Raw genomic sequence first — 25509 nt, 5'->3', positions numbered from 1 at the left:
TCACAGTGTCTTCTATTAAACAATTTCTCTGTTCCCTTCGGGACAGCAAGCTGGAGATTAATGAGCACCAAAGTGCCCCAGGGGTACAGAGTGGCGCTGACCGCTACATATTTGGCAGGTCATGAAGAATGGAGAATTGGCAGAGTTCAGTACCCCATAGGGACACTCCCTCATTCACTCTGCAAGACAAATGTCACCTTTATCAAAAGTAGCTAAGAAAGTGATTTAAATATGAATTATTTTCACTGCAGTTGTGCAAAGAAACACTCAAAGACTCAAGTTGAATTAATTTGTGCCTTATACAGAATGCAAATGTGCCATATTTACAATTCCATGACCTGTCAATCTCACTCTCTAGAATAATCTTTTTCTTTGAGTTTTCATCTCAAAGCCTTCATGTGCAACGAGTTGAGATCACTTCTCAGCATGTATTTCAACTTTACATATGGCACTCAAAGAGCACCTACAGTATAACTGCATATGCTCGAGTATATGACTCCCACAATCCACTTTTTTTTTTTTTTTTTACCAGAATCAGGTAATCATGATGTGAAAAATATTGATCAACATTCCGTATGCTTGTTTACAGATATAAACAGACAATCCATCATCATCACTTCTATGTGCATTAAAAAAGACTTTAAATGGATTGTATTTATATGTTTTTGTGGATGTGTTATTTGTCTGTGTGTGACTTTATTTACATGTATTTATTTATTTTACTTTATTTATTTATTTTTATTTAATTATTAATTTTGTGTTTATTAATAAAGTATCCATTAAATATTAACTCTAAAACTCTACCGGCCAAAAGAACAATGAATGACAGTATCGCATTGTTTCTTGTTCTAAAACAATAAATAATGTGAAAATAATCCCTCAAATTTGGCTGATAACAAGCTTTATTCTAGGAAGACAAATGACAAGGCAATGTGATATCACCTGCCCTACTCAAGAGAGATTTATTTATGCTGATATAGAATAACCAAGGTCAGACTTACTCATGCTGAAATTGAAACAGACGCGTAAGCTAAAATAAGGTGTTGTTTTGATGCTGGTCTACTCATCGTTTGGCCGCCTAAGATACAGTTCTCCATCACAGCTACTGCAATGCATTGATTCAACATTTTATTCTCTGTGTATAATACTTGGGTCATGACTGTGTCTGCTTTGTATTGATCATTGAATTGCCAGTAATTTTGTATTTTTTCAGATTGTCCTGAATTGAAACTTTTAACAAAAAGCTAAATCCACAGCTCAATTGCACATCGTATCATATGGCAGAACCGGTAGGTCAAAGAACTACTGATGTAGAATATTTGGACCATAAGCACACTTTGGGTCTGTCTGGGAGATGAACTGAATCAATTCTGGGAAGAGGCTTCAACCTAACAATAGCTTCTAAGTGCAAAAGTTCAACAAATTATGCAATGTTAGAAAGAAGCTTCAAGCTACACCTCAGAAGGTTCAGAGATCAAACGTTGGTGATATCAAACCATCTCATACTGCAGGTAATACCAGCCATCATCTAAAGATCATTCAGGAATTAGACAAATTGGGAACGTAAAAAATCTCCATACACCTTCCATCCTCCAGTGACCATCCACACTGGATGTCAGAACCATGGGAGCTTCACTATTACTCACTTTACCCATCTAATTGGTCTCACTTGGTTAAAAAAGTGTATAGTCCACAATAGTCTGTTTTTTTCTGAAATATTTTAGCCCCAATGTTGCCTTTTTTGTTTGTCTACACTATGTCTATATAAAGTCCACCATCCACAATTAAGCGTAAAATCCCTGTCAAATACCCCACCCTTATAGAAGGTTTTACTGCTTCCTTCCCAAAATCTCTCTGACTGCTTTTGGTCTGCTGGTTGGCACCACTCTAATATATACTGTATGAGTCTGCCCACTGCAGCATTAAAAAAAAAATAAAGTCGTTGAAGAATACACATTATATCTGAAGCTTCAAACAGGGATGTATATGCTTCACTAAACATGATTTTTAGAGTCGTGTACATATAGTATGAGTCACATCCAGAAGGAAATGAGTGGATAATGCTGTACTTATGGACTGGCTAATTCCTCTGCAATGTTTCCAGCATTTGCTTATAACTATTTTCAGGATGTGCCAGGATGTTAAAGTTCACATTTTCTGCAAGAACTTATTGTGCATGTCGAATCAATCTTAAAATACCTCTACCAGAAAATACATTTTCCATCAAACCACCAGTTTCTTCACTGGTTATGTGCTCAGTTCAATGGGAGTGGAAATATAAAAACATGTGGTAGAGGTGATAAGTCAAGGAGCTTTGAAGAATTTTTCCTTAAGTTTTCACAGCCTTTCAGTTCAGCTGAGCCACCACGGATGCAGACATAGGTTATCGTGGACAAAAGCAGCAGAGGAAGCCTTTCAAAATCTCAAGATGTGCTTCACTTCTGCCCCACTATTACAGCATCCCGGTCCCTTCCCCCTCTCTCTCTGGTGGTAGAAGATAGAACTACTCCAATCTGAAGTGGCAGAAGGAGCTGTTTCTCATCTCCAGGCCAACCCTGTGCTGTGAAAATGTTCACTACAGGCCAAAGGTATGAGAAGCACATTATTGTTTAAGGCATCTTTTAACTATGATATATATAGTTTGCCAACAGTCAACACATATTTATCTGTACAGTGAAAGAACTAAATATTCAGTTGGTATTTTATACACACACACACACACACACACACACACACACACACACACATATATATATATATATATATATATATATATATATATATATATATATATATATATATATATATATATATATATATATATATATTGACTCATTTTTAATTATTTACAAACTCACATACTCCCAATTTAATATGTGAGTATCTATGTAGAGTTTCTGTCCATGTTCTCCCTGTGTTTTTTTCTGGCTTCTCGTGTTTCCTCCCTCATCCAAAAATATGCCAGTAGTTGGATTGTCTATATTAAACTGTCTCTAAGTGTGAATGAATGTGCGAATGTGTACACATGATGCCCTGCAATGGACCATTCAGGCTGAGTTCCTGCCTTGAGCCCAGGAGAAGCCTTGGATCCACCAGGATAAAACAGCTACCAAAGATGAATGAATGAATGAATGAATGAATAATTTAACACACCTAATTCAGTTTATCAAACATGCAGAAACATCTGAATATGAGAAATTGGTGTATATAATTTGCGCTGCAGTAAAATTGTATTTTAAATGCAATATAAAAAGTAAAATTAGTACATTATTGCTGCAGATATTTAGTCAAGCCCTAAACTTATTACTGTCTATTATATGTAGAGAAAATAGATTTTTACAATGTTAGTAATGCTAGACTTCGGTCTGTAGTGTACTCATACAGATTCTTCTGCAAAAACCTGTCACCAGCTAAAAAAAATATGTAAAATAAAAATACACTATGATCTGGGATATGACGACATGGCTATGAAATTGGAAGAAAGAGCAATGGTGCAGATTTAAGGGAACATGAGACCCAGTTTTTATTCAGATTTGATTTGGTGTATGGGTCCTTCTGGAGTGGTAAGAAGAGTAAATTACATGACATCTCACATATCTTCCAGATTTTACTTCTTCTAGGATGAAGGCCTCAATCTCTAAGAGGATTTGAGATATGTCAATATGACCTGACTTTATGGGGATGGTAGGCAGATCTATGCTATCAACACCTTGTTGGAATTGTATTTACACGCAGAGGAGGTGTTGGAGGTGTATAGCTCCAATGACTAGTGCTGGATCTGGATCCACAGCTCATTTTGAACTTCAATCATGTCTAATCAGTTTTTGCCCACACTTCACAGAGTTGCAGGCCCATTTGTTGCCAGCCATTACCTCCTTGTGCATTCCTGGGCTTTTTTATTTCATGAGTTTCATTTTATTGTGCACTGATTACTTGCTTGTTCACTGGATTATGAGTTTTGCACTGTCTATCACCTGTCTGACCATTCTCTTGACGGGTGTTAGTTCAATAAATACTACATACCCTGTTATTTGCATTCTGACAGTGAAATTACTGAGTATTTGTGAACACTGGTAATGACACTCGAGCAGTCTTGAATTTGAGCATACCCAAGTCTGAAGGGTGTCTCAAGATAGCCTGACCTGGTGGAAAAATACTGGCAGCAAAAATATCACTCTAGACAATTAGCTCCTTCGTTTTCACTGTCCTATTTAAGGCAGTAAAAGAATGCATACATCGGCATATGCAAAGTTATTGAATAATATTTACTGGAAAACTCTACATATGCAATGAAATAGTCCAGAATTTCTTATCAGAAGGAAATAAACCATTCTAGTGGCAAAACATAGCATAATGCGCCATATAAAACATGATCTTATTCTGAGAGACGTCAAACTTTCTATTTGATATTATTTTTTGATATCAACATGAACAAAAATGCAACTCATTCACATTTGCCCTAATGGGCTGTTGATGTCAGTGCTGAATTCAAATTTCATTAATACATTAAAAATGGGATCGGCATAATGGCATTTAAGAGCCAAAGTACCTCACGGCGGCCAGTCTGACCTATTAGGAAATCATTACATCTATCCAAATGAGAACCCTGATCCAAAAAAGCTCTGAATGACATCAGCTGATTACTTTTTAATTTGATTATGGGTATTTAATGAGAAAATCTTTTCATTAACACTGATCAGAGCAAGATAAAGGGTAATAGTGAAACTATTTTCATCCATTTGCTGCCTGGTTCTTGGAAGACTGTCTGGCTGCTGCCTTGATGGGGTCAAAAAAGGGAACAAATACAAAGAAATAAGGTCTCTGCTACATTAGACGTTGCTCTAAAAGAACAATAAATCAGCCATTCTATGCCAAGTCAGCCATTCAGCCAATGCCTTAGGCTCATTGTGATATATTTGTGATATGTTATATTATAATGAAATGCCACTCTCTTTATTTGTATCTGTTTAGTGCTCTAAACAACTCTGTATTCAGCTTTAAACCCAAGTGTGTGAGGCCTTAAACTGATTTTATGTTTGATTAAAAATCCCGAATGTAGAAATGTCAGTACTGTCAGAATGGAGGGTGCTTTCTGGTTCTGACAGTTCCTCAATCTCAACTTCATCACAATAGTTCATTATTATCTCAACTAGAGATGTGTTAGGGACAATCGTTTTGTTGTTCCTGCTTGCAATATTGTCTAACAAATATAATTGGTTCCATTTCCAAAAATATAAACAAACTAGTAGCCTAATCCCTGTCCTAGTAAACACCTCTAGTCTTGGATGTCCTGTATATGACATTGCCTTTCTGATAAACTTTCTTGGAATCACTAGAAAAAAAAACTAAGAGAAAATCTTAGAAAAATCAACCAAACAAACAAACAAACAAACAAACAAAAAACAATATTGCATCTCCTATTCAAACCTATATTTGTATCTGTTCAACCTGAGAAACGTGTTCACATATGGCTTTTATCCCTATGTTTTATAATGAAAAATATTATACCATTTTGCTCATCCATTTTTCAAACTATGACTCAGTCTGGGTGTTACAGAGACCACACCCAATAAGTGTGCCACTGACAGTCAAGATAGAACCTCGACAACAGTTTAACAGCTGCTTGTCCACTCCCAGTGACTGTCAGGAGAAAGAGCTTCTGATATTGTGTCCTATCAATCACAAAATAATGGTTTGTCAAACCATTTTGTGGCATCAGCATCACAATAGATTTTCATGTGAAATATCAGTCAGATGGATTCCATTTGTAGCTATGCATAATAAAAGGTATACAATTTGAAATAAGGTCTAGTGCTGAGTGGTTTTGGAGAATGAACTTCCAAAATTGGCAATATATGACACAATAGACTCAGGATACATCCATTTTCTATACCGCTTATCCTACAGGGTTGCAGGGAACCTGGAGCCTATCCCAGGGAGAATTGGACACAAGGCAGGGTTCACCCTGAACAGGGTGCCAACCCATCACAGGGCACAATCACATACACACACTACGGACACACCAATCAGCCTATCTTTGGACTGGGGAAGGAGTACATGGAGGAAACCCCCACAGCACGGGGAGAACATGCAAACATACACCCACAGGGGCACAGCCAGAATCGAACCCCCAACCCTGGAGGTGCGAGGTGAACGTGCTAACCACTAAACCACCGTGTGCCCTCTAGACTCAGGATTTCTTAAAAAATTGTGAAATGCCATGCCTATCTGGTAACACATAGACTGTAAGTTATAACGCTACTGCATCTACATCCTTTTGCGTCACTGCACTTTACAAAAGTTACAGTTTGTTAAAATGGTGTTTTTTTGCATTTTGTGTACTGCCATACTTTCTCTTTTGCACTGTGTATGATCTTGCACTGTTTAACATGAATGACCACCTTTAGATCTCCTTCTCTGAACTTTCCTGTGAATGAGCAGTGAATAATGAAGGTTGGACGAGGTAGTGGATATGTGATTGATGAATAGCTGTAACCCGCAATGCCCTGCAAAAAATTAGCTTTTTAAATGGAACTTGTGACCTTGTAAAGAGTATGCTACAATTAGATTTAAAAATGTTCAATCAGCACTTTTTCAAACTCTATGTACAGTAAAGGTTTGAATTACAGGTCTAGCTAAGGTCATGCTATTCAGGAATATAAGGCTGCTTTATATTAGCAGCCAAGATACCAGTACAGTGCTCTCCACATTTTCTTATATAAACTAAACTATTTGTTTCCTTGCCATTAAAAGAAAAATCAAGGCCACACTTTAAATTTAAAAGCACTTCACCACCTCTTGATGACATCAGTCACATGTGAATGGATCTGACATTGGAAAGTCAGCAAGGGCTTGGTGTTGCAGTAATTTAAGAGGCCATTTTGCCTTTGTAATTACATTAACGAGGTATCCACGGTGCAATGGCAGACATAATGGGATTTTAAATACGTATTGATCGACACGTCACACCAGGTTTCTTTTCCTCCCTTTAGTAATCATGGACATCTGGGTCAGGACCACATCTGGAAAGCTACACCCCCAGAAAATAGATTCACAATGCAAAATGTATCATTATTTGGAATAGAAAACAGAAATGTCATCTATAAGACAACAGCAGGAACACAAATGAGAACCTTTAGAGAACGAAAACCTTTTTAGTAGCACTTCTCATTTACACAGGCACAAAGGGTACAATCCTGAGGATTTGCTATAAATACCAAATATGTTGCCAGTGCAATGTCAATTACTCTTAACGTATTCTGCTGTGAAGACAGTGCCATCACATCTGTGAACCATACAGTGCCTTGAGCAGAGTTACAGCTTCAGAGCCACTTCATCTGCAATGGCAGCAATTAGCGGCGCCAACCCTCTACATGCCACCCAAGTTACGACACATCTTTCATCTACCCCTGAGCAAGTTAACATAAGAACGATGGAAATACAAGCTGCATTGAGCAGACAAGCTCAATCTGTCAGACACACACTTCACCAATGCTGCTTGCTGCATATTTTAATGGAAATTTGTAGTTTTATTCACCTAGTGATGCATAAATCTGAATGTTTATGAATTCAGGGGCAGAGGGCAGACACTTAAGCCGATTATTGAAGGTGACCTGCTCACACAAACTGGAAGATCACTTCTCTGGCTAGAAGCAAGAACACTAAAAGATGACCCTCTTAAGCCTGTTTAGAGTATACCTCTGAGTCACCCAGATCTGGCTCTGTAGTGCAATAGCAGTAAATCATAACTACAGCGTATGCTGCAAAAATGACCTCCCTTGTATTTGTACTAACTCAGCACAGTGAAAAACAGAGATTCAGATTTGTGTTTGGGTAAAATTCAAATAGACACTCATTATCTGAACATTTGTGAAATTCCAGTTACATTTTTTTCTTTGTGAAATCACGCTTAAGCCAGCCAAAACTTTCATTATCAATGCTAAGATGACACACATACAAAATCAGAAGAATTTATCCAATTAGAACAAAGCTTTCTTTAACATCTATACACTCTACTAGTAGATGTAGTTTTGTGGATGCTTGGTTATCCCAGGCATAACTAATAAAACAGATATTTTCTACCACTCCGGCCATTTGGATCATTTCCTTGTGGATTTGGATTTGGGGTTCAGTTTAGCTGAAGGTAAAAACTAAGATTGAGGATATTTTTGTTTGTATTATGCCGTAGTTAATTACATTTAAACTAGTAATAAATTATTGGCATAATTTTGCCTATTTATTTATTGGTATATTATTGGCTGGGGTGTCATTGTAGGATTTTCATTAGGATACATGATAAAACGTATGTAATGAAAGAAATGCTACCCCAGAAATAGTTGAACCAGTTGACTCCAACTCTATATCTTCAGTACACATAAATGTAATTACATCAATAAAATAAGTAAATAAAATAAAATGTAAGGAAAGAAAACGCAATTAAATAACTACAATTCAATTCCATTCAATTGAAGGCTGAATGACTTCATACCCAGCTAGCAGGGTCGACTAACATGCACCATTTCATTCCATTTTACACACAGATGAACACCAATCTTCTAGAAAAATCTTGGAAAATAGAATTAGCTAAATTTCACCACCACAACTGCATTCAGATGCTTTAAGGGAAGCTTTATTTTTAGACCCTACATCACCCATGGGCAGTAGCACACTGAAGACAGACTGGTGGCCTGAACATAAAGTCTAAAAGACCATGAACTCTGTATTAGCCACCAAAACGCAGGAGCAGCGAAGCTCAAATAAAAGACATAAAGTGCACCTACCTGCTCCACCAGGCATGGCATTTTACTCTCTCACATCCATATATATGACATAGTTGGGATTTAGCCTTTTTGTGAGCATGTGTGTGTTGTGCCCTATTGCTGAGTAAAAGGCAGTGAGGTCTAGCATGCAGTGGCTCTGACGAGAGCACCCACAGTGGAAAAACAGTGAGCGGCAGGGTCAGTAATGTGGTGACTTACCTCAGCAGGAACACGCTCTTCAAAATGGCAGTTCATTATCACATGATAAAAATAGCACCACTAAATAAACGTCATGTAAATCCTTTTGGGGTCATAAAAGGTTGGTGAAAGTTCTATAAAAATCTAATAAATTACATGAAAATCTTTAGTGGAGTAAAACCCTTACCTGTTCATGAGAAGAGAAAACAATGATGCTGTATGTATTTCAGTGTGCATATGATTGAAGGTTTCATTTATAATTTTAATGCATTATTTACACTAAATTGTCAATGAGTATTATTAGTATTATTATTATTATTATTATTATTATTATACGTAGAAAATAAAATAGTGCATACATTAATTTGTATAAAGTATATCATTAGTATACGTTATCACCATCTTTATTATTTGGTGACATTTAGTAAATCTGTAAAGATAATCTCATTTGAATATTCACTAGAAAATATATAATAGAATGTCTAAAGTGTTTTAGTACAATAGCTGTATAAGCTGCCATTTAGTGTGTTGGATGTACCCTGCTTAAACATGCTTCTCTTGCTGGTGTGTCAGTTGTGTTTATTATAATATTCTTATAATATTCCTTATTCAACAAGACACCTAACATGAAGCTGAGTGAATACCCATTTTGCATTTTCCCGTGCATCCAGGCATAAACATTTCCACAGCAGTACACACCTACCTTCCAGCCCACTGGGCATACTGTCACGACATCACACATCACACAATAAATCAGAGCAACTCAGAATACCCAGAAAAAAAACATAAAGTCTAGATGCATGTATAAAGGAATATACATGGAAAGCTTAGAGCAAGAGCTAATCATACCATGAAATATATTATGGGGGAAAAAAACATTATGTACCTTTACTTTTACCTAGGATATTGACATAATGGTTCCGTGAAGAGAAATTCCAGAGAGACACAGGGGCGATACAAAGGAGAGGAAAGAAGCAACTGTAAGAGTCACGAACTTATGTACGATTCAGAGAAAGGATATGAAAGGTTAACGTTTGTCCTAGCTCCATGCATTAAGGGCACAGGAGAGGAGGCAGGCAGAAGAGACGGAAGCTTCCAGATGAGGAACATGCCGAGACATGATGGCGCGAGAGATGGAGGGAAAGCATGAATATTGAACAGAGAGCTAATGCTTTCCTGCTTCGCATCTTGAGAATACATGCTAGCACATTCATAAAGAACAAACAAACCCTCGAGAGATGTTCTTCAATCTCCAGCCCAACCAACGTGTTCAAAGCATTATTTTTCTCACGTTATGAAAATGAGGTTGGCAAGCAACAATGGGATAGCAATCAGTTGCAGATGACTGAAACAGAAAAAAAATAATAATAAACTGAAAGAAATACCACAGTAGAGGATTTAAAAGAGATAAATTAATAAATAAATTGAAAAGACCAAACCATCCATTGAGTCAGTGCCAAGCCGGAAAGAAAGCAGGCCCAGTAAATCCCTACCAGCAGTGACACGATGTGAGGAGAAATCAGCACAAAGTGCGAGAGAGAGAGGCACAGGAAGGATGGAGGAAAGGGTGGGTAATGGCAGCAAAAAGGGGGGATAAAGGAATAAAACTCATACCTTGGTCGCCCATCATCAGGTGCGCAAGACCTTAAGGGAAGACAAGAGCACAGTCAGCACAGAGAACGGGATCATGTGGAAGCTTTCTGTCACATTGACATGCAGGCATCCTGTGAAAGCATGATGCCTGTGCTGCAAGGCCCAGGGTGTGTTACAATTTCAGGGAAAGAGAGGGGAAGGAGGTGAGGAGGAGAGTGGGTGTGTTGGGAAGGTTTAAAAAAAGAAAAAGCATTTCCTCAACCCAACGGTTGTGATGCTTTATCTGTCACATTTGAAAGGGACAAAGCTATAAAAGAATCATTTTATTGATGTCATAGATCAACCATTCCCTCCAGCTAGTCAACCCTTCCCAGAAATTTGATTATATAATTTTGACAAATAGTAATATTATCATGACTAGACACCTGAAGATATTCATACATACTTAAATAGGACCTAAACATTCCTATTATGTGTTATACACAGTAATATAATAAATCTCAAATGATGTTTTAGTTCAGCAAAATAAAAACATGAATCTAGCAGTCAACAAATATTTTATGTCTGAAATGAAAACCAGCAGTTCCCATTTCATCTTTCACAAAATATCACCTGTAAATTGTGCCCTTTCCTACATACATAAAAGATTCAAAACCTTCAAAGGAATGAATTACAATAGAGCACATATTTTACCTGTCTAGACTCTAAACGGAGTGTTTGGACCACCAGCCGGGAATATAAAATATGATTTGTCCCAGTACTTACCCTCTGTCCCTGAAGCACATGATACACTTTTAGGAAAATTGACAGCATTTTGCTAGCTTTGAATTTCTGTGTACATTTTCAGTTGCATGCATTAATGAGTGTAAATCTGTTTGAGAGCTACTGGAAGAGGCAAAAACAGAGCCTCTGAATACAGAAGCAGGAAGCTTTTTTTGGTTGGTGGAATTTGGACATACTAAATTCCTCAAATCTCCCCCTCAAATGTTAGAAGACAAAGGACAGAGGCCAATCCCTGGGCATTCTGACCAACACCAACATTAAGCAATGGACATCAAGCTAAAGATGGAAGGAAATGTTTATACCTTTTACCTTCTAAGTAACCTCAGAGATGGCTCCGGTCCCAACCAACAGGCAAACTTTGAATTCACTTACCGTCCTTGAGCCCCCATATTGATCAAACATTTCATTCAGCATATTTCAGGAAGAACAGTTTGAAATATGGGAATAGAGAGAAGTATATGGCAAAGGGGACTTGAGAATGAAAAGAGAATAGAAGTGTGTAGGTGTACCCACCTCCAACGTAGACCTCTTCTGGAGGACCGGCCGAGGCGTGGAGAGAAAGAGGAAGACATTGATTAAGAGGCATGCAGGCTAGAAGGTGGCCCAACCTTGAGGACTACCAAAGCTACATGCGTCTTATCATCCTGTGCAAATGCCTAAGCCAAAAACAAATGCTGCCATGGATGATAAACCACAGGGTCTCATTTCCTTGAAGTATCCAATATCCGTTTCTAGCTTTCAATAAGGTCTAGACTCATAACTGTCATTAGTTTATTGAACTTGATGAACATTCAACCAGGGAGAGATTTTTTTTTTCATCGCTTGCCCAATTTGAGTTTGTCTGTTGAAACACTCTCGCTTCTTCCTGTTATTTCTTTTTTGCTATTCCCATACTTCCTCCCCTCAGCAGCTGGGCCCCATCAGTGGTACAGAGTGTGTTCTTTGCACCACGTGCAAATAATAACAGAACATGCACTGCTTTCACACCAAGGACACTTTGCATTTTAATATAAATGTGGAAATTCAATCTAAATCAAAACAAACACATGACTAATCTGAAATAAGTCTTCCTGGTTGAAAGAATTTTACTAAAAGATCTTAGTGAATGAGTGTTTCTAATGCCAGTTAAAAATGTATTGAAACTGTAATATTTCGGAGAGCATGCACAAACATGCAAGAAGTTAAATACCTGAAAGCAAAATGAGAGTGATCAATGTGTGATGATTAGCTCCTAATATTTCTGAATTAATTCAAAAAGTTGTACCCTCTCACTGTAAGTGCAGCTTTAACGCGTGATAAACTGAAATCAGGTTATATGAAGTAACTCGTGTTTATTCAAGATCAATTTAATAAAAGGTATTGAAATCAAATCTTTCATCTTAAAGGCAGTACATTTCGAAATGATTTCGAGAGATTCATTTGCTTAGTCATAAGCCATGCAACTGTTAAATAAAGAACTCAGGTGATGCAGCATACACCTACTGAGAGAAAACAAAACTGGTCAGTTAGGTCAGTAATAATAAAATGTACAGTACCTGTACTGTGATGGATTACTCCATATAGTCATCATAAGAATTAATGACTGTTTTCTGACTATATTTGACTGTTTTCCTTCTCTAAAGAAAAGTACATTACCTTGAGAATAGAGACAGTCATGCTTTCATTCAACACAAACCACTCTTCTCTTGGGCCAACCTGTTTTGTGGCAGCCCCTGTGATCCAAGTCTCCCTAAAATGCCACGTCTATCTCATACTGTTTTGAAAGCATCCAGGCCTACCTCTGTTGTTTTGCATCTCAAGTGGAACAATGACCCAAGACTTACCGCCATAGTCTGCTCCGCTCGACCAAGTACAAATTGCATGCACCAAAACTGCCACTAGAACAAAAATGCTGAAGAATGAATGAATAATCAAGAACATAAAAAGTGCCATGGCATAAATAATGACAAAGAAGTATTAAGCTGTTTAGGTGCTACAGTGCAGGATGGCATATGTTTTTGCAGACCTACTCCTATTGTGTCCTCTCTTGACAGAATTTTTTGAATAATAGGAATATCGTTGTACACTGGCAAATGAATAATCATTTTATAGTGAATGATGCATTCAAATTTAGGAAATATGCTACTAAATATGAGGGCTGGCCACTGTAAATTATCAACGAGACATCCTTTACAGTGTGCAGTATTGATTTTATGTTCACATCCCCCCTCTGCCTCGACCACTACTACCTAAATAGGGCCATTATCTCTATTACAGTATGTGCCTATAGCGCATAGTACATTGCTAATCCTATTTTCACTTGCATTTATATGAAAGAAACCTAAGGTTCCTCTCTGAGCCTTTCTGGCATGTGTATGCTGGGTTGACTAGCATGTCAGGATTGCGTAGCTTCACTCTAGTACTGCTAACAGAACCAGAGACGTGTAGGCTCTCATCAAAGTGACAGCTTGTTTTGAGTGCTGTCCATGCAAAGTGCTGTGATTTTAGGGTGAAGGACAAGATTTACAGAGGGAGAGCACAAACATATACAGTGGCTCCACTGTGGGCATGAGCAGGCCTGGTGCAAACGCTATGTGACACATGGACATACACTGCCGTGTGTAAACAACAATAGCTATGTGTGTTTTTCAGACTGTCACAGTGTGTTATTATCAAACATACATACCCACTGTATGTAGTGCCCTAAGGGCAAGGCATTATGTTACTAAAATAACTGTTAATAAATTGTACCAGTTGATGGCTCAGCGAATAGGTCTCTGGCCTACCGATCAGAAGGTTGTAGGTCCGAATCATGGTATTGCCAAGCTGCCACAGTTGGGTCCGTGGGCAAAACTCTTAACCCTCATCTGCTCAACTAGACTGTAAGTCATGTTGGACAAAAGCCTCTGCCAAATGAGTAAATGTAAATTAATAATCAACCATACCTAGAAACCATTATTACTATAAATCTACTGTGCCCACTAGTCTTATGATAATATTGTTAGATCTGTTATAATTAACCAGATTGCAACCACATAAATAGAGTATTTCAAGAGTGTCTTCACACACCATAGTATCAGCAGCTAAAGTACAACTATATAACTATGAACATTCATCACAACTACTCATCAAAAGTACCCAAAAGTAAAAGCTTTGCTGTACTTGAATGGTAGCCATTTTCATCCATCAACAAATCTAATCTAATGTATCCTTCATGTGACGGTGTATACAGTGTGATCTCTAATACCCTTTTTCGGTATCACCAAGAGATTAGAGGGCTTAGTCAGTGTGCTTTAGATACTGACTTTAAAGAAATCACTATCTGCCATATATCTGGCTGTAGAACTTATCACCAAAGATTTTCTTGAAGGCTGAAGGTTGGCTATAAATATCATAAAGGTGTATTTTAAATCATAGTAGTCAGTGGATAAAGGTTAACCTCACTGACCTTTTGATTGAGTATATTGCAATAATAATAGATACATAACCTCTTATTAATACTATTAAATATAACTCCAATTAAGAAGATGTTAATATGTACTCGTTTCACTCAGGTGCAGGGAATATTTGTGTTGAGAATGTAAATGTTTATTCAGTAGTGTTTATTCCGCTGATCATTAAGTAGACTCATGGTTAAGACTTTGGACTACTGAAAGGTGGTGAGTTCAAGTTCCAGCACCATCATGCAGCCCACGTTTGTGTCTGGGCACAAGGCTTTTAACCCTCAAATGCTCAGGTGATTTGTAGTTGGATGAAAATGTTAGCCAAATAAATAAGTCTAACCACTATGATTAAGTCAAAGAATACATAGAGTGCTGTAATTGCGAGATGCCAAATATCTTGCAATTAGAGATACCTCTTATGGGCTTTATATGCAGAGCAAAAACCCTTCAATTGGGCTGGGCTCATTGCATAAGTGCACAATTGCTCGAATCCTTAAACAAGTACAAATAACCGAGTTTATGTAGTCCTAAAATGTGACACATTGCCTCTCTAAACCCTTTCAATCTGCAAAACCATCATGATGTTTAAACAAGGCAGATAAGAGCGGAATTATCAAACCACTGCCTGTACAAATAATCACTGGCAAACCGATTCACTACTCAACCAAATGCTTCACGCATATCAAACACTCCAGTTTTCTAACAGCTTTCTTAAACACACATTTTACACATTAGATGAGTAAAATGTACCAGTGAGAGGCAGCTGATATGCCCATATAATACATAACTTCATGGCTATTACATTTGAAAAAAGAAAGATGTGAAAGCCTAAATAGGAGTCTTTAATAATAAATATATGTTCTAATAAACCCCTTGTTCCTAGCATTCCCAGCTGTGCAAAAAATATCTTATTAAGTGTAGTACTGTTATTCTCTGCAGTGTGGGCCGTCTCTCCCACTGAGAGCCCCACACCTGCCTCACTAAAGAATATCATTAGCACAACTGCCTGTCGAGAGAAAAACTGAGCATTTATACATTGAGAATGGAAACATTAAATCCACACACCACCCATTTTCTTCCGCACAGTGTACAAAAACGACCAGTCCAGTTGCTGGCCTCTGCCTGATGCCTTTGCCCATAAGGGTGAAAACCATCATTACTCCATAGGAGATGGAGGAGACAGAGACTCTGTCCTGCTTCTTCCTCGGCTCAAGGCCCTTGCATCAATAATTAATAACCAAGGGAAGAACAGAATAAGGATAGAGATGCATTAAAAGACATGGAGTCATTTAATGAATGTGTTACTCCTGCATCTTTGTCACTAGACATTAAGTTATAAGGTCTTTCCATTCTCTTTCCTTGCTTTAAATGTATACTAACAATAGAAATGACTGTCCATCCTATTCATATCTTGTACAAGATGAAGGAAAAGGTGATACTATTAATATAGTACTTTGGCATAATCCAAGCCAGTCTTTCAATCTGTAATGAGGTATGACACTAATATTCTGAGAGCTCTGGGTGTGCCATTAACTAAGGCATTTGCATTTCAATTTGAAGCTTTAAACATAGCTCAGATTTGCTGTACCTGTGAGATGGCACCGTACTAATGGAAGCCTGCTACAGCAGCTCTGTGTCTTTTTTTGTTATTGTCAGTTTTTATTTTTTAATGTTGTAGTTATTTTATATTGACTTTATTTAAACTTGAACATCTACAAACATAATGACGGTCGGTAGGGAGTTTAATCAATTCTTTTTGCTTTTTTCTGTACTTCTGTTGCTTGCGGTGTCGGAGATCTTTGGCGACGGACACGAGGGTATCATTTACACGTGTGACCAGCTGACTGTGCTAGCAAAGCCCACTCTACTCACCAGGGAGGGACCGTCTATCTCAGAGGAGCTGAGGAGAAGGCATTGCGGCCACAGAGCCGGCGCGCTATGGAGGGCGAAGAGAAGGAGATTTAAGCCTTATCTTCCTACTATCATAATGGGCAATGTAAGACCACTGGCGAATAAAATGAACGAATTCTCGGCACTGACAAGGAGTCAGAGGAAATATAGGGAATGCAGTATAACGTGCTTTACTGAGACATGGCTGCACAAACATGTCCCGGACTCTAACACTACAGTCAGCGGCTTTCAGTGCAGGTGGACAGAGACACAGCTTTGAGTAGTAAGAGGAAAGGAGGGGGGCTCATGGTGTTTGTTAACAACAGATGGTGCAATCCTAAACATATCCATAATAAAGAACGCTTCTGTATACGTCCTTTTTATCTGCCACATCCGCCATCTTTGTTGCTGTTTACATTCCGCCTACACCATGCACGGAGACAACGTGTGACGCTATACCCACAGTCACAGCCAGACTCCAAACAAAACAGCCTAACTCTTTCATTGCCATTTAGCCATGTTTCTCTCTCATCAACTTTGCCATACCTTTAAACAATTTGTGAAATGTTCAACCAGAGAGAACAGAACACTGGACCTACTGTATGCCAATGTTAAGGAGGCTTATAACTCCACTAGTTTCCCCTCACTTGGAAGATCTGACCACAACCTTGTCCTGCTCATGTCAGTCTACAAGCCTGTTGTCCAGTGTCCACCTGTGACCACTAGGTCAGTGAGGAGATGGACCCAGGAAAGGGTTTGAATATCTGTGTAGCACACGGACCACATGGGGAGGACAATGACAGTATGGTAGACTGTGTAACTGAATACATCAATTTATGTCTTGACAATACCATCCCCACCAGTAAAGTTTGTTGCTTTGCCAAAAACAAACCCTGGATCACCAGCGACTTGAAGGAAATGACAAGAAAAGAATCTTCAGGAGGGGTGTTAGGGAGTGAGGCATGTACAAAAGGATGTCAAATGAAAGCTGAGGGTGAGTAAAGACTCCTACAGGAGTACACTGGAAGACAAGCTGCAGAGGAATAGAGTTGCAGACTTTTGGAGTGGTATGAGAGAAATTACTGGCTTCAAACAGTCAGGTGAGGTAATGGAGTGTAAGTAGAGTTGGCGGACAATCTAAGCCAGGTTTTCAATATGTTTTACCTGGGACCACCTGCTATATTTCAACATTGTCTCTAACATCCCGCATGCTGGGCTGACTATCGTAGAGGATCAGGTCAAGAGAGAACTGAGGAGGCTTCACCAGTGTAAGGCTGCGGGACCTGATGGCATCTATCCCATAGTCTTAAGAGCCTGTGCTGATCGTCAGAGAGGAGTGCCATTGTCTACATGTCTATTCTCTGCAGAGGGTCTATTCACATCTGGACAAAGTCAGTACCACTCTGAGGGTCATGTTTTTTGACTTCTCCAGTGCATTCAACACCATTCAACCTGCATTATCAGGAAGGAAATTGGAAGTAGTGCAGGTTGATACCCCCATGATCTCTTGAGTTACAGATTACCTCATGGGCAGACCTCAGTTTGTGAGGCTGAGGAACTGTGTGTCTCAGGAGGTGGTTAGCAACATAGGTGCTCCTCAAAGAAAATAACTTGAAGTTTTGCCACCTGCAGAAGTTTTCAGATGACTCTGCTGTTGTGGGCTGTATTGTGGGGGACAGGAAACTGAGCATAGGAAACTGGTTAACAGCTTCATGGGGTGGTGTGAAGCTAACCACCTACAACTTGATGCCACAAAAACAAAGGAACTAATAATTGACTTTAGCATAAAAAAGGACCAACCCTGCCCTGTCTGCATACATGGCTATAACCTGGAGATTGTGGACTCCTATCATATCTGGGGGTTCACATTGATGAGAGACTTGTCTGGACGAAAAACACAGAGGCAATCTACAGGAAAGGACAGAGCCGACTGTACTTCTTGTATGTAGCAAGATACTTCACATGTTCTATCAATCTGTCTTTGCTAGCTCCTTGTTCTGTGCTGTGTTGTGCTGGGGCACTGGGGCTAAAGAAAAAGAGGCCAAACGGCTGATTAAGCTCATCAAGAAGGAAGGCCCTGTCATAGGTGTCGCCCTGGACCCCCTAGATGTGGTTGTTGAGAGAATAATGTCCAAACTATAAACCATCATGACCAACACTTCTCACCCCCTACATGGAATGTAGGAATGAGGAGCACCACCTCGGTGCAACAGGGACCGCTACAGGAAGTCATTTGTGCCTACTGCAATAAGACTGTACAATTCACCCCCATGTGCAGAGGCACCATTGACTTTTTGGTGAACTTGCTGATAATTTAGTCCCCAAACCCCCACCCCCCAATTCTTACTGTCCATCTCACACACATATTTACAGTTTTTATATAACATGTACATTGTGAATTGTGTAATTACCTCTGATGTCCTGTATGTTGTATTATATGTGGTGCATTTGTGGATTGTATAGTCTTAATGTTTTGCTGCTTTTGCACACTAATTTCCCCACAGGGGATAAATAAAGCTCCTACCTACCTACCTACCTGTCTGTCTGTCTATCTATCTATTTATCTATCTATCTTTATAACAGTGAAATATCTCTTAAATTAAACCATCTCCCTACACTAATGATGATTCATACATACTTACTCATTCAGTACTAAAAGCAGCCACACTATTGTCAGCCATGTGGATTTCCCTTTGCATTATGTAAAAAGCCCAAATTCTGTGTCCCAAAAACTGAACAGTGAATTATTTTGTTAATCATGAAATTAGACTATACTGTCTGTCTCAAGGTAGATACTGCTATGTCTACAAAATACTTATGTGTCACCCCACATTGTGTGTCACACTTGGTACTGTGGTAACGTGCCCAATTCCGCCAGCACATCCTCCCTTTATTAAGCTGATGAAGATGCAATGTCATGTTGAGAGCTTGAAATACCCTTTACAGCAACCCCAAATTAGACTTTCATTTTCACTAAACTATTTTCATAAACCTGCATGTACTGTCCTCATTCTGGATTACTAGGCCAAAATTTACGCTGTGCGTATGCAGTTTCCTTGGCAACGTGGCATGCCGTAAGCCTGAGACACAACCGGCATAGAAGCCATCAACAGAGAGGATTGCCCAAAATGAAAAAGAGAAGATGGAACAAATTTCAAAAGTAAAATTGGAAGCCAACGGGGGATGATAACTGGACACCAACCAGAACATCCTAAAAACATTGGAATATCTACAGACAAGTTAGCCACAATATGATTCCCACTCATTTCAATGCATTTCACTACATATTAGGCTACTTCATATTACTGCATCAAATTTTCTTTAGATTTATGCGCATTATGAGTGACTAATGCTCACTTTTGTGTGTGATAATGAGGGATTATAACCACTGTAACTTCATATTTACTAGACAAAACAACTCCTTATTTAAGTTGATTACGCGTGTCACATTTTGCCAGTTTTGAATGAGACCTCTAAATATGCTGCATTCATTTCCATATGCCAGTTCTATGCTAGAAATTTCTTATTACATTTTAAGGAATTTTACCTTTGGTAATCGATTCTTAAGAAGTATTAACACTCTGCAGAAGCTGTACCAGCAAAAATGCATGTTGCTCTTAACAATGGTCTTTAGTGCTAATCTAAACATGTGATGTAACATGACCAATGGCCACAGTGGAGGCCTGAAACAAACATGATGTACTGTAGCATGCATTTCTCTCAGAAGTAAAAATCAAGGAAAAGGCTATATTGGGGGAAAACAAAAGACATTTCAATAATATAACAATGGCTCTTACCTTCACTGCAGTCTTTCCCCTGGAATCCTGTTTCGGAGCAGTCACAGATGGGTTCGTCGTTGACGATGCTGCACACTCCTCCATTCAGACAGACATGGTCTGCTTCACAACTGTCACTGCTGATCCCCTCACTACCAATTATAGTTGGCTCCGAACTATTCACCTTCAAATTGGTTATCCATCCTTTGTATGGAACCTGGTCTTTGATGGATGCAGATGTGAGCCTCAGGGCTACTGATCGCAGTTCGGGAGGTATCCCCCCTAAGAATAAATGACTGAAAACAGTCATGTCCCTTCTTTTAGACTTCACTTCGACCCACTTGATTTCTTCATCCACAATTAAAGTGGTGTTTTTGAAATTCCTGCGCACCGTAACCGCATGCCAACGGCTGTCATTGACCGCAGTATCGGAGAGTACAGTAGCGGGCTCGGCACAGAAGATTGAGAAGCGCAGACTGAGTCTACCGTTATGGAGTAGAAGTTCCAAGAAGTCACAGAATCCCTCGTCGTCAAAGTACACTAAAAGTCCATGTGAGCTTTTCGTTTTCATGTTGAAACTCATCTCGCTTTCACAGCAAGCATTCCACATCGGAAACCTCGCCCACTGGCCTTCAGCACCAGTGAACTCCATGCTAGCCCCTATGTCAACCAGGCAACAAACCAGTAGGCCTATCCAAATTATATGCACACCGCTGCGCATGGAGAAGCTCATGGTGAATTTAAAAATGTGATAACAAGACTAATCTAAAATGATATATAATTAATTGTTTCGGATTTACAGTCTTAAAACAGAAATGGGTTCTCTGTGACAGCTATAAATTCGGGCTAATTTTCCTTTACTCATTGTTCTCAGAGAGAAGGCCTACGTTATGGCCCAATCGTAATTAATGTAGACAGTGTATAGCTGGAGTATTAGTCAATGTAATAAATGTAGAATATATTTAGCTAAAATACGAATAATCCTAAATAAATCTACTAAAAATGTAGGCAGCTTTAAAATTCCTTCAGTGGAATATAAACGGGCTGTAGTGGGGCATTTATCAAGGTATTTGTTAAGGTATCCATTACATGAAGTCACGTATATACAGGGCGCTTTCAAGTAAATTAGGCCACCATGGGTCATATGAATAGATTAATTAATAGTCATTGTGTTGGCCAAATATCAAGTAGACAAAAAAAAAAATAGAAACGTCTCAAAGTGAGGTTAATATGCAGGCCCCTGTAGGGCCTTCAGTGCTCACAATCTCTCTAATCACATCCAGTTTGTCATACTGGTCCATAATCTGAAAAGAATAAGAAACAGTCTTCTTAAAATTAATTCTTGAATTTAAAACAAAGAATATTTATGACACATATATTACGGAAAACACACAGCACTACAATACAGTACTTGCAATTAAACAATGACATTACCAACAATAATAAATAATAACCAGCCAACTTCATTCATGGAATAAGCTAAAATCTTGTTTTATGAATAGTAAAGTTAGCATTGTTAACTGAAGAAAAGTTAACCCATAAAGTATAGTGGCAACTATAGCTGCTGGATCTATATTTCAAACTCTTCACCCTTCAATCTATAACCCACAATCTATACAGCACACTCTTTACTCCACAGTCTACACCCCACAGTCCATAGCACACCCCAAAACCTATACTAGACAATGTATATACCACAATCTATACCCCATAGTCTATACAGCACAGTTTATATTACCCACCACCTATTCCCCATAGTCTATATTCCACAATCTGTACCTCACAGTCTATAAACCACAATTTATAATCCACAGTCTATCCCACACTCTGTAACCCAGGGTCTATAATGCACAGTTTATAGGCCACAGTCTATATCCCAGTCTACACCAGTCTACACAGTCTATACCTTAGTCTATACCTAAGTTAAAACCTAATAGTCTATACCCCACAGTCTATATCCGACAGTCTATACCTCCATCTATACCCCACAGCCTATATCCGACAGTCTATAATCCCATCTATACCCCACAGCCTATATCCCACAGTCTATAATCCCATCTATACCCCACAGTCTATAGCCAACAGTCTATATCTCCATTTATACCCAACAGCCTATACCCGATGGTCTATACCTTATGATCTACGTCCCACATTCTACATCCCACAGTTTACATCCCATATTCTATATCTCCCAGTCTTTGACCCTCACAGTCTATGACTCATGGTCTATACTCTACAGGCTACACCCTCTGGTTATACAGTGCTATACAGGTTTTTAGAGATTAGGAAAGACAAGGAAAAAAATACTTTTACTTCACTCCCAGTATATACTGTATAGTGTGTATTATGCATTTGAGTAGTACACAATACAGTTTGGTACATCATTTGGTATTCTGTGGTGTTTCACTTATTTTAAATTCACTTGTGAATACAGGTTCCTCTGAATTACCTCAGACTGTTTCATTTGTTCAGATGCTTCATTTCAACGTTCTGGACATGAATATTGATTGTATATGATTTTTCAGATTTGCTTTTATATGTCATGAATTAGATTTTTTTTTTTTTAAGAAAATGTAATGAAGTTTCAGCTTAGGTCTTCTGAGTAAACTTGTTTCACATGAACTTTTGATGGGTAAACACAGGATAATTATAATCAACTTTACTGAATATAGGCCTACATATTAACATCACCTAAGTGTTTGTTCAGAATATTTGTATTAATGTTGTGCATTTACGAGCTATTCGCTCAACACCATCTGAACTGGCTAGGAATTTAAATCCAGCTGAAAAAGCACAAATATGTAGAGAATGTAAATGCTTGAAACTGTTTAAGTGGTAGCAAATGTCAGTATTACCAAAGGGGGGAAAATCTGGGCACAATTGCAATTATCCTCAGCATGCCATATAATGAGAGATTCCAAATGCGTCACTACTACGTCTATTTCTCTCTCTCTCTCTCTCTCTCTCTCTCTCTCTCTCGTACGGAAAAATCCACTAGTGAAAAGGAAGAAGGAGTGATAAACTCAAGGGGCTTTATCCCATAGAGTTTCCTTGGAGACTCTGCATCACCTTTAACTTAGTGCCACTGTTTTTCCCCTCACACATTTCCTTATGCGTTATTATGGGAAAACATTTAAACATAAGGAAACAGCATACTAGTGTAGGCGACTAATAAGTAGGTTAGAACACAGTACGCCACCTTTGGTAAATATGGTAACCTCTAATGGTGATTCGATTGCTTATAATTTGATATTATTTTGTTATTTAGTAGCCTATGATAGTAGACTATATCTTGCTCCCTAACAGCTTAAACGAGCTGCTTTTAACTGCTATAATTTTGTGTTGCCTCTGTGTGTTATGGTGAAAGTCAGACATCAACCTTTTGGACACAACACGTGTGTGTGTGTGTGTGTGTGTGTGTGTGTGTGTGTTTCTGGAGGTCCGTTTAAGTCCCGCATAACGGCACCGCATGCTGTCCTGCCCTCGGGCTGTCCGTCAACGCCTCCTGGCCAATCATTACACGCTTTAATTCCCGTGTGTACTGTGTCAGGTTTACACGGCGGCTGTTTAGCGAGATCAGAGCCCCTTCTTTCCGACGGCCCACATAAAACATAGGACGTGCCATTAGTCACACATGAGACGGTTTAAGTCTGTTTGAAACAGCAGTAATGTCCCTGCACTGGTGCCGAACTGGCTTCAATCTGTAGGCTATAATGTAACCGATTAGATTAAACAAACGGAGAGTTTTCCTCAAAAATAACCGTGATCTACTGTATGAAACCCACTGGATTGCGTCAGGCACACATTATGAAACATCTACATAGAGTATATATATATATATATATATATATATATATATATATATATATATATATATATATATATATATATAATTTATTTATTGTTGTCATAATTAGGCCTACTTATTGAACATGGATCAAGCAAGAATCCGCTTTTGAAAGTGAATTGGTTTGATTTGGATCAGTGCAGGTGGATTATCCTCATCTACATCTCTGAGTGAAAGAGTGTGCAAAGCCCTGGATCTCTCAGCCTGCCTCTGTCTGTTGGCTGCTGCTGCTGTACAATAGATACCCAATGATGGAGAGCAGGAAATATATGGCTTCGTCAATTAATGCGCGAAATTACACATGTCGGCCGTAAAACCCACTGTAAAGTAAAGATTAGACTACAATCTAGCAGTTAATAAAACACAGCCTTGACACACGGCGTAGTCATGCATTTGGCTGGAGACGGAATTTCTCCGGAGAAAGCACAGTGTGATGCACAAACAACCGCACACAAACTGAGCCCAATTCAAACGGAAGTGCGCTTTACCTTGAGACAAAGTCCATCATGCGAGCCTTTTGATCAGCCAGCTTCACCGAAGAACCGGGATGATTTCCGTATAAATTTAGATTTTTTTGTGGTTGTTGTTTTTTATTAGGCAGAAAAACACCACAGCAACGGTGTCGCAAAAGAAATCAGAGAGGCGCAATTTCTGTATGCGGATCCCCCTAAAAGTGCCGATGGGTTTAGAAATTCAGAGCCAATAATACCGCATTGAAATAGAGTACAAAACAGTTCATTCTACCCGCCCGAACTGTACAAAATTATTTACACTTCGCACGGATGTAGAAAAGAGAAGCGCCCGTTCGTTGTTTTTGCGGTCGAGGTGTTTTCTCAGACGAGCTTCGCCAGGCACCGTCAGCACCCGGAGACATGCAGTCACGTGATCTGCTCCATTAGCGTTCTGATGGAGGTGGGCGGGGCCGGAGAGCTGGGAGGGGCGTGGTTGCTGCAGCACCATAGACAGCGGCAGTGCAAGGAATATTGTCTACCAGCTCAGGCGTGTCCAATGCTTTATCACTACTTTTTTTTTTTTTTTTTTGCCCATCATCCAGTGTTTGCAGAACTAGAAAGAACGATGAGTAGGGGTGTAGAGAGGGGGGAAATGCTATAAGAAAAAAATATTATAATGTTTGAATTACCTAGCAAGTCAGTTGAACAATACATGGTGCGTGTGTTGTTAGTGGCCTCTTGAGCTATCATGATATGCAACTAAATGTCTGGCATAGCAAAGAGTTGTAA

At 38.9% G+C, this 25509-nt stretch overlaps 1 protein-coding gene across 11 annotated transcripts in view; it reads right to left on the bottom strand.

Annotated features, from left to right (window-relative positions):
- nrxn1a (neurexin 1a) overlaps positions 1–25156 on the bottom strand; it is a 170320-nt gene extending 145164 nt beyond the window's left edge. For 6 of the 11 annotated variants that reach the window (XM_017484124.3, XM_053685086.1, XM_053685089.1 and 3 more), the window contains exons 1-4: positions 24757–25156; positions 20443–21725; positions 11847–11864; positions 10572–10601 (exon numbers count right to left, since the gene is read on the bottom strand). In XM_017484124.3, coding sequence (XP_017339613.1) covers positions 10572–10601; positions 11847–11864; positions 20443–21154 — 760 coding nt within the window. In that variant the 5' untranslated portion in view covers positions 21155–21725; positions 24757–25156. Of the gene's footprint in view, positions 1–8780; positions 8886–10571; positions 10602–11846; positions 11865–20442; positions 21726–24756 lie in introns of those variants that run through there. The other 5 variants (XM_017484125.3, XM_053685087.1, XM_017484129.3 and 2 more) reach the window with 5 other exon arrangements.
- Positions 25157–25509: the final 353 nt, after the last annotated feature.

This window comes from Ictalurus punctatus, chromosome 13, assembly GCF_001660625.3.
Source record: "Ictalurus punctatus breed USDA103 chromosome 13, Coco_2.0, whole genome shotgun sequence".
Taxonomy (NCBI): Eukaryota; Metazoa; Chordata; class Actinopteri; order Siluriformes; family Ictaluridae; genus Ictalurus; species Ictalurus punctatus.
Note: the sequence above shows the minus strand (reverse complement) of the source record. Positions and strands in the feature narration are given on the sequence as shown.